Source organism: Diadema antillarum, unplaced genomic scaffold (genome assembly GCF_040938485.1).
Source record: "Diadema antillarum isolate AM-2024a unplaced genomic scaffold, OU_Dant_1.0 seq00001338_RagTag, whole genome shotgun sequence".
Taxonomy (NCBI): domain Eukaryota; kingdom Metazoa; phylum Echinodermata; class Echinoidea; order Diadematoida; family Diadematidae; genus Diadema; species Diadema antillarum.
The window spans coordinates 628,764-640,035 of NW_027272107.1; the positions used below are offsets into that span (position 1 = coordinate 628,764).

Sequence of the window (11,272 nt, forward strand, 5' to 3'; positions counted from 1 at the left end):
AAAATGTACAATATAGGTCAAAAATCAAGGTCAAAGGTCAAAGAAGGCAAACATCAAAATTCTGTGTAGAAGTTTTGAAGCCCTCACCTAGTGCCATCACATAAAGCAAACGGAATCGAAATCGGGTTAGAAATGGCGAAGGAGTAGCATTTTGTAGCAAAATGTACAATATACAAAGTGTAGGTCAAAAATCAAGGTCAAAGGTCAAAGAAGGCAAAGGTCAAAATTCTGTGTAGAAGTTTTGAAGCCCTCACCTAGTGCCATCACATAAAGCAAACGGAATCGAAATCGGGTTAGAAATGGTGAAGGAGTAGCATTTTGTAGCAAAATGTACAATATAGGTCAAAAATCAAGGTCAAAGGTCAAAGAAGTCAAAGGTCAAAATTCTGTATAGAAGTTTTGAAGCCCTCACCTAGTGCCATCATATAAAGCAAACAGAATCGAAATCGGGTTAGAAATGGCGAAGGAGTAGCATTTTGTAGCAAAATGTACAATATAGGTCAAAGGTCAAGGTCAAAGGTCACGACTGAAATTCTGTGTAGAAGTTACAAAGCTCCCATGTAGTGCTATCATATAAAGCAAACAGAATCAAAATTGGCTCATAAATGACAGAGAAGTAGCAAATTGAAGATTTTGATCACACACGGACGCACACACGGACACACGGACGGACACACGGACGGACGGACACACGGACGGAGCCCGTTTCATAGTCCCCTGCTCGAACTCGTTCGGCGGGGACAAAAAAACACAAACTACATCACACTGAAAAGAAAATAGTATCAGTTGGCATACTCTGAGTTCAAAATACAAATTTACAGTTACAGTGTACATAAAATGTAGTATAAAATTACATACAATGTACACAATCCAACTTTTATAACACATATCACTTTATGATTTTATAAACAATTTACAGTGTTACTAAAATATTTATTTTGTTTGTTCACCTGAAATATTAAATACCCTGTTTAATATTAAATAGAACATTCATTGGCATATTGTTCATGTTGGCAAAAAAAAAAATGAAAAGTTTTCATCTCTGATATTCAGATGAGCCTAGTATTAAGTGTATTAACATGATCCAAGTAATTTAATTTACTATCCAGATCTACGAAAAACTTGATAATTTCCCTATCAAGTTGGTTTGTACAAGTGTAAGGAAAAATTAATACCTATAGATTCTTCAATCTTCTGTTTCTCTACACTGTATGTATCAGCATTTTCAGTTTGTGGTTTGAAAAATAACCTACTCTCAAAAAAACCAAAAAAAAGGAGTAAAAATGTTCCTTCTTGAAGGAGTGGATAACTGAAAAGAGTGAGTTTCAAGTTAAATTGTTAAGAGTGAATTTCGGGTGAAAATCTTCATTTTCACTCATTTTGGAGTGACCTCAGGGATCACTCCAAAATCTTCAAGTGATCCCTGAGGTCACTCCAAAATGAGTGAAAATGAACATTTTCACTCAAAATTCACTCCAATTTATTACTCGAATGTCACTCTTTTCTGTTATTCACTCCTTCAAGAGCGAAGATATCTAATCTTCTTTTTTTAAAGAGTATTTGTTGCCAGCAAAACCTGTACCACTAAATGTATACATATGGGATGCTCTTCTTTCCAGATCTTACCCTGGAGCTGAATACAATCAACTTCTAATAATACCATCATTTAAACTGAAAGGTCAATCTTTACATAAGGCGGATCATACTTGACATTTACAAGGAACTCAGCGCACCTTAAAAACCGATCCTGACGTGCATTTTTTTCATCGTACACTTGTACATTGACAGTGTCAGGAAAAAAAAACCTGTTTTTTGTAACTCATTCCTGAATCTGTTAGTAAGTTGCTGGGAAAAATACTTATTAAATCAGCAAAACAACAACGACTGAACAATCCACTTTAAAGCAGGCTTGTTTTTAACGCACTGCTCAACCATCTTCTACCAATTGGTGATGTACCGTATTTATTATTAAAGCTGTTATTCTTGCAAGAGCTTAATTTTCGCGAATATCAGGAATCACAGTTGGATTGCGAATATAACAACATGCAAAAATGTATCCATTCATGAGCTTTTTTAATAAAGCATTTAAAGCGTTAGCATCGATTCGCGAAAACAACATCTTGCGAAAATGTCTAGAATATGACCTCGGCGCGTCATTCGCGAAAATATCTGTTTGTGAAAATAACAGTGTACGAGTATACAGTACAACACTGTCAGTACTGACGATTCTGGTGTTTAATCGACCAAACTCACCCACTTTGGCACTCGATCCAATGCTGTACGATACATGTGTATGTATTGTAAAGCATCTGATGATTTAGTTGTGTTTTTGTGTAAAATGTCCTTGAACACTTTTAATAATCCCCTACTTTGGCCATTTCAAGCAGGTACGTGTCCCTGTTTTTGTCTTTCATTTTAAATTCACTTCGTGCCCATATTTTTGGGTTGACTACCATGCTGCCAGTGTGAAGGTGACATGATTCTGGATTTATTGTTTTAAACAAACCATGGAAACACAAAACAAATTCATAAATATGAAACATTTTGGCCATCAAATTTGAAAATGCCAAAGAACAATGTCAGTAGGTTTGGACTGAGGATGGCACTTGCTGTTCACAGTTCAATCCAAGTTTTGGCATAGATAAAAATTAAATTAAATTATGCATAATACAACAAGTGACATCTACTTGTGTTTATTTTTTAACACATTCCCAACCCTAACCCCATGCCCACCCCCCCCCCCCCCCTTACATAAACCTGCATTATTTCATGGGTTTTTTTTGTGGGGGGGGGGGGATTTCTTCTATCACATATCATTCACAATGAATGACGAATAAACTTTGCATACAATGGCATCACAATGTTTAATGTCCAATCTACAAGCAACAGTTTAGAACAGGGTATTGTGAGGTTTTGAAGGTATGGATTTGTTTCATTTTTGTTCATTCTGTTCATTCTTTTAACCCATTGAGGACGAGTCCCGAGTATACTCAGGCAAGTGTCTCTGGGAAATGCGTACTCAAGCTAAATCAGCCAATCCTCAATGGGTTAACATATACATTGTAGTGTTTTGGGGCTTTCTGTCTTGCTGCTTCCTGCCATAATGCCAGTAATAAACAAAATGTCAACTACAGTACCTGTAATTTGATGCATACATGTGCACAGTTCCCCACAGTCTCGAGGCCTCAAAGTGTGATGAGTTCCTACAATGATTAAATCTTTTGTGATGGCACGTGTGATGTGCTTGCACCACAAGGTTGTAGTACATTAAAAGTGCTTGCTAAAAAAAAAGAAGAAGAAAAAAAAAAAACTTTGATGGCATGATCAGTCTGAGACCAGACTTTGACCCTGTTTTAAGTGCGGGGCTGGGCCGAGCCGCCAACTCGCAGCGGCGAGCCGCAGCCGAGGCCGGCCTCAATTGCGGGGCCGAGCCCCGCAATCCTCTCCGTTTACAGTGACGGGATCGGCCTGGGCTTTTAATTCAAACCTTTCAATATTTTGTCGTAGTGGCGCTCTGCTTGTAAACAAACGCAATTTGGTATAGTCTGGTTTCCAGACCCTTTGCCAACTGGACTCCGCAGCGACGAAGTCACCGTTCGGCAAAGGACTTTGCCGAAGGAAAAATATCCCTTGCAGGACAAAACTACCTTAAACTATACTTATTATGTACTACTACTACGTAGTTTTCGACGTTGAGGGGGTTAATATCCTGAATTGCGAAATAGTATGGGCAGAGGGTCTGGAAGCCAGACTAAATTTGGCCCAGTTCGCGTACACTGAGAAAAGGTCGGGCTTGGCCGCAGCTCGGCTGTGGCCCAGACCACCACCAGAGCGTGGCCAAATGCGCGGCCAATTTTGGCCCCGCATTTGGCCTTTTGGGTGTTTACACTGAGATGAAGGCCAGGCTCGGCCGTGGCCGAGCCCGGCCTTTTCGCTCACTGTAAACGGGGTCTTTGAGCTCTGACATATTCAGCCCAAGTTAAAAAACAAAGTTCTTGTTCTCCAGCAAATTGCAAGAATCAAATTCAGTCAGTTGCAAAGCAACGTCACAGACTGTCAACTTCTACACCCACTGGGCAGTGCACTTTATGGTGGCAATGATGATGCAAATTTATGAAATTCCTGACTTTGTGGTTTGCTCGTTTCTATGGATACGTCCTTTGTCAAAGGATACAGTACTGGAAATCCTCATTGTTTTATGAGACTGAATGTGTATTGTTACCCATTATAGCCTACATAAAAGATTTGTAACAAAAATTACTCTCAAAGTATGCTGAAAGCTACTAATACTGTATTTGAAAATTAAACTCTCTGTTTCTCTACCCTTCTCTCTCCCTTTCTCACTCCTTTTTCCTATTGTTAGTTAAACTAATTATAAACTGATATTTATTTGAAAACGTTTATTAAACAATGATGTTACAAAAGAATCATTATTTCTAGAACAAATAACGGGAAAAGCACTCGGAGAGCACAGACCTCTACCAAGCAGCTCATTTCCATCCATACACGCACGATAAATGCGAATACTTGCTTTTAGTGTGCGAACCTGTGTTGCACGTGCGCATACTTTTGCTACAAACTGTACAAGTGCACGATGACATGTTTATCACTCAATATACTCAGCGTGCGGCCAGTACAAAATCAGCACATAGCTCTTGACCAATGAGATCGCAGGATTCCCGCTACCCATTCTATAATATAAAATTAACTTTCCAGAATGCAAGTTTCATTCAAATGCATCCACAACTTTTTGAGTTATTGAATGCTATAGACAAAAATGTTGACAAACAAACCAGCGCCGATGAAAACATAACCTCCTTCCATTGTGGAGGAAGTTGTAACAATAATGATGGGCCACATTTATTTACCATGATAGCATCACAGTGTACAGTAGGTAGTTAATCCGTTTATATACCTTGCACTCAAGACAAGAAGCCTTGTAGAGTATCAGTTTTAGAATGGGAACTGTACTTGACATCACAGTCACATTTATGAAAGTTGCTTGGTACACTTTCATTAGCTTCAAGGTATTGATCACTACAATTGTAGTTACAGATGGTTTTATACAGACTGTTGACAAATTTGTTATTGTTATTAAGTTGTTTGCTCTATAAAAGAAAAAAAATTGTATTTAAAAATGTTTGGGGGTCATATTAAGAAAAAATTATAACACTTGTATTTATTGAGAGAAATAGAAATGCTACAGAAAGTAATTTTGTGTTAAGTTCAAATAATTCATGAATTGTATTTTTGAATAAAGTAGCCAACTGTTCTGTAAACAGGTCTACAAATTAAACTAATGGAGCTCTGACATGTACAATGTACATTGTACACCATGTGTACATGTAACTGTATAAAATGCATGAGCCCTGTGGTGCCATGGAAACACAGCTTCACACTGATCATGGCACAAACCAACTGTGCCACCCGACAATGATATGTGGACAAGTGTCTCACATCAATGCAAATTCTGACATGGAGGCCACCTTCAATGAAATTGGCATGCTCCACTGTACTGCACATTTACATATTTATGAACAATGCATCATATGTGGATACATTTTGTACGACTAATTTTATGCTCTCGGCCTGGTAAGATGAGTTGTCATGTTTTTAATTCACTCTGAATCAAGACATCAATTACTAGAACATGACATTGGCAAACAAAAATATTTGCATGCCTTTATTTTTGCACTAGTTTCTAGTTGCGCAAAATGCATGAAAATTTTATTACCGTGAAATTTTCACTTTTACAGTGTTACTCTTTACTGCCATTGGGCTTGCTATTATAAAATCTCCTTTAAAAAGTGATGTCACGTTCAAGTCAACTGTGATGACTAGAATAAAATCAAACAAAAAAATGATATTATCTAAAAGTTTTAAGTGAAAATCTGAAATAAAAAAAGAACTTGATGGACCATTAGTTTTACATGTCTTTTTTGTAGTGATATTTAATAGTCCCAGCCCAATCACCAAATTTACACAGACATTGTAGCTGCCATGGCAATGCAAAAATTTCATAAATCCCTGTGCTCAGAAAAATATTTAAATGATTTAAAGTTAAAAGCTAGGTTCCTAGACACAAGCAAAAAAAAATGATGAAAAAAAACTTTGATGCTAAAAATTTATGTTTTTCTATTCTGATTTCACATAGGAAAAAAAAAAACAAGAAGGAAATTTAGCGAAGATTGACTAACCACCAGGAGACATGGGGGTATTTCATTAGGTGTTTTGCCCCACAAATTTGTCACACAAGATTTGCTCTCAGCCAGTCAGATATAAGGATTTCAGTATTGTCAGTAGCGCTTCACAAAATGCCCTACTACCTCCCCCCCCCCCCCCTTTCTCTCATGACATTATCACAATCATCTCATGTGCAAAATATCATGGTTCTAACTATATCATCGCTTTTTCATTGAAACTGTGCTTTACATTAATTTTACAAAGAACACAAGACTGCGAAAAATCAATCTTGTGACACAACTTCTCAAAGCCTTTCTTAAAATTTACAGTACTGCAGCTCCACATACATTGTAAACTTGCCTTAGAACTTTTCCATGATTGAAAAGTAATTGCATTTCAAAAGTTTTAAAAGAAAAAGCTATTAAAATCATGAATGTTTGTTAACTTATAGTTAAACACAGGCTCGCATTCAGGAGCGCAATGGCCAGTGACAGGCACAGAGTCACCAGAGCGTAGTATCAAGGGACTGGACAGAAAAAAAAAAAAAACAGTGGGTAACAGTTACAATCAATACCCTGTCCTCAGTCAATTCCTTTTGAAAGATTAAGACAATATTGATTACTCCTTACTTGGACTGACGTCAATAAAGGTACAATCCCCTTTAATAAGCTTACCCTAATCCCCTTTCAAAGTAAAGGAAATTTAACAATTGCCTTCATTGAATTTACAATGGTGTAGGTTCTTGCAATATGAATTTGGTAGGAGATCTACCCTGAAAAAGACAAACAAACAAATCATTTCTCATTTCCCATATAATGTACAAATTGTAGGCCCACAGAGAGGGGACCTCACTTTTATCACTGAGAGAGGGTAGAACTCTATCACAAGGCACTATTTACACTTTAACCCATTGAACATGAAGAACAATTAAATCACCACATATCTTATGATCTTACTGTTTAATTCCAAAAATTGTGTCATGTTTTATTCGCTGGACACTTCATCACCTTGTTCGTCTTGAGTAGACCCTCTATCTTCATTCTTTCAGAATTAACATTTTCTCTTCTTCACTCAACAAAATTTGTTTTGTGGTTTGTTTGTGTTTGGGAGGTTGTTTTTGTTTTCTTTTGTTGTTGTTTTTTTCCTTTCACTGTTCATAATATTAGTTACTTCAAAGTCAGGGTCATTCTCTGTATATGTGACTCTGCACCTCAAAACAAACAAAAAGTCGCCAGACATGCATTTTTAGTTAAGACCATATTCTGAAAGAGCAGACTTTAAGCTTTAAAATGATATATAACTCAAATCAAATGGACTCCCCTAACCTATCTAAATATTGGAAAGAAAGCACAAACTCAGGAAAAGTGTGAACTGAGAAAAGAGGCTCTGAAGTACAGTGTCTATTCAAGCGCTTAATCTTTACCAAACCGTGCTGGCTGTGCGATGAATGGGACAAAAAACAGGAAGTAAACCATCAGAGTAACATAAATGAAGAGATTGTCAGATTAAACTGAAATTAAGCATGCCTCATTATCACATTCTGTCCATAATTAATGCCAACTTTCAAAGCAGTAGCACTATCCTTTCAAAAGTTATTAGAGTTGAAAGTGAAGAGTGTGGACAAGTTTTTTTCAGAAATGAAAAAGGGATTCTAAAGACACACCTAATCACACTATTCTACCAAAAATGTTCGAGATAAACTGCTAAAAAACACACTTTCCTGCCCGTTTTATGATACCAAATTTTAGCATAATGTAAAAGAAGACCCGCTCTTTCAGAAAATATGAAAAAGTCAAGTTCGGCTAGGTAGACCCATTTCACTTATTTTCAGTCCTCACTCAAAATCAGTGTGATCGACTTTATGTTCGTTTTGAGGTGCACGGTCACATATTATAGTCACATGTAGGCCTTACCATCATTAGGTCAACATTTTAACACTAACTGTTACACCTACAAAACTGTACCTGACATTACATCGGCCGAGTATCAATAGTTTATTATAATGAACAATTTGATTAAAAAATAAAATCAAACATTACATATCATACGAATGTGGCAACTTGACACACTTGCACCTTATTACTCAAGTCTAGTGGTACGTGTTCGAAAAGCAAGAAAACAGACACACATAAACAGCAACAAAACTGACTTGAATTGATCACATCTTGCTACAAACACACACACACACACACACACACGGGGATGGGATAAAATATTGATAATAAATCTTATGTTAATTAGATCACTGTATTCACACAAATTCAAACATAATAATAGCAGACAGCGGGAATTTAAATAAAAAAAATGTTCGTGGAATTAAACACAAAGCTCAGTCTATCAAATACTAGTAGCTCAGGGTGAGTCGTATTGGTTGTACTTGCAACCGCAACTAGCTATCATTCTGGCAAGCTTCGGCCCCGTAAATGGCCTAACGTTTAGTCGACGGAACAGTCAAACACTCGTTAGCCAAGGTCAGTGTGAAGTCTATTGTTGGCGAGGGAGCGACCTCGTTTGTAACGAAAGCACAGTGCGACTGGGGACACTGCGGCGGTACTCAGTGTAAATAGAGTGAATGTATGGGTATCACAACTGTTTTGTCTAGCTGCTGCTGAGACGACTCATACAACTCACCAGTTTGGCCTTTTCCCAGCGTTTTCTCCAGCTTATAAGGTCCAACATACTGCGTATCACCACTCGACATTTTGTTAGGATGTTTTAGGTGATCCGCGTCTGATTTATTCCGATATTTCACTTCTGATAACCAGTTTTTCCCCGGGCAGTACTCTGCTAGCAGTCTACATTTTCCCTTTCTCTGTGTGTGTGGTCTAGTGTCGTGCGTGATGCATAGGTTACTGTATGCGCTACTTTCTACGGCGAGAGAACACGCGCACGGAATGCAGAGCGCGAGTGTATTACCGTCTGTACGCCTTCCAGCGGAGTTCTCGCTGCAGCAGCGCTGCCTGATCATGACAAATTATGGGCACTCTCACTTTATACGATAGAGGGCGTAATAATACATTTAGTATGGACGTAACATGGTTTTCTAGAAAACATTTTTCCTGGGGGAATCTCACAACTTTGATTCTTACAAACTGTTGTCTTGATCTCATTTCGGGATCTCATGGACGGCACCACGGGCATCTTCTATTATAGTAGTATGCTGACTTTTGCAATAACTTTAGATTCTTTCGTTCAGATAGGATCAAACACATTACCAGAAATATTACAGAATATGAGTCAGTTTTGCAAACGAGCTACTAAAAATCGGTCGATGTTTAATCGATAAGTTTGTTAATCCGAAAATGAAGTAAAGGTTCGTTATTCAGAAGGTTCGTTGAAGATGTTCGTTACTCTGATCCGAAATGAAAATAATGGGATTCGTTAATTCAAACATGTGGCGTTAACCCGAAGGTTCGTACACTATAGTCCTGTACATAAGGCTCGTTATCCCGCGAAGGTCCGTTTATTCCAATTGAATGAAACATAAGATTCGTTATTCCCAAGGTTCGATAGCCCGGAAATGAAAACAAAAAGTGCATATACGGTATACTATATTAACGGACCTTCTATTCTATACGAACCTACAGTTTCTCATTCGGATTAACGAGCCTTTGGAACTACGAACAATGTTTATGTTCGGATTACTGTATTATAATCGGAATTAGGAATATTTGGACTATTAAGGAACCTTTGGAACAACAAACGTTATCTCTTTGGAATAACGATCGAATCTTGTAAAAAAATAAAAACGAACCTTCGGAATTATGAACCATCGGTATAGCACCCCAGGCTGGAAATCACCATCGGAGACAGAGTGAGTAGAATGTTAAGATAAAAGCCTTACGTGCGAAGCGATGTGACGAAGAATAACCGTCTATTTATCTTAAAAAGAAAACAGAAGTGACACCATCCCTTTCATCCTTTCGAAACGTGATTGAAATAAGAGAGTTGCACTTTCATAGAAAAGTGAAAAAAGAAGGTCCAGGATTTAAAGATTATGTCACTCAAGCGTCCTGTGCAGAAGAACCATGCACTTTCCGAGTGAAAGCAGCATTTGACCCCCCCCCCCCCCCCCTAAAAAAAAAAAAAACAAAAACAAAAACAAAAAAAACTAGGAAACTGTTTATCTCGATTTCTGCGGGTAGTAAGCCGCCAAGGTATAGGTACCTATAGGTAGAGAATAAAATTACTCTCCCACAGGTAAGACACAATTTGAAAACTTGAGTGGGTAAACCCCAGATGACATCAGAGTCTATTACTCGGAGATCAACTTTTTAACGAGTTTTTGTAAGTTTTGAGCTGGGCGGTCACTGAGTGATATTTTTACCGTATTCTCATCCGAGTACATGATACGCCTGATCTTTCCTAAATGGAATAATGGGTCAGTATATACTTTTGTTTTGACAATTGTTTTCATGTATAAACGGTAGAGTGAGATTTCGCGTTTTAGTTAGCAAATTATAAACAAAATAGTTACATCGTGTCCCTTTCTACTAAAACGTTATTGCTTTTCTTAATTACACTTCTTTGTCAATGTATGATTTATTCTAATCACTCTTTTCTTGTCAATTCTTCGTTTTTATCACCTCCCTCTATTATACCTTTATATTATCATGCTGCTCCATCGTTTCATTAAGACTATTTTCGTATAATGTATAAATACAGAGTTGATGTCCCCCCAGAAAAAAAAAAACAATGGATATAGAATCGGACTTTTAAAAAAATGCAATTTCAGGGTTTGAAATCATAGCTATATTACCTACATCGTGCAGAAAACCCCATTCGATTTGGTTGTGGTCACAGAGAAATGTGGATCTCAAATTTGTACTGAGCATGTCAGAAGTCTCTTCTCTCCATGCAAGTTCTGTATAAAAAGACGCGTCATCCATCGTGCCCATGCATGCATGCCTGACAAATAACAAGTTATTCTTTGTGTTCTCTGACCAAGAAAAACCAAACGAAACCAAACCCAAAAAATTAAAAATGCTTGAAAAGGGGGCAGTTCCATTTCATTGTCATAAAGAAAAAAACGAATCACATTAGAAAGGAAGCAGATTTCTGAATTTTGCAAACATTATTAAGGTGTGAA

General features: G+C 37.5%; 1 protein-coding gene across 1 annotated transcript in view; it reads right to left on the reverse strand.

Moving 5' to 3' along the window:
* Nucleotides 1–8,978, reverse strand: part of LOC139708458 (serine/threonine-protein kinase BRSK2-like) — a 112,239-nt gene extending 103,261 nt beyond the window's left edge. Inside the window, 1 exon segment of the mRNA XM_071620411.1 lies at nt 8,815–8,978. Within this exon segment, the coding sequence (XP_071476512.1) occupies nt 8,815–8,884 (70 nt within the window). The 5' untranslated portion in view covers nt 8,885–8,978.
* Nucleotides 8,979–11,272: the final 2,294 nt, after the last annotated feature.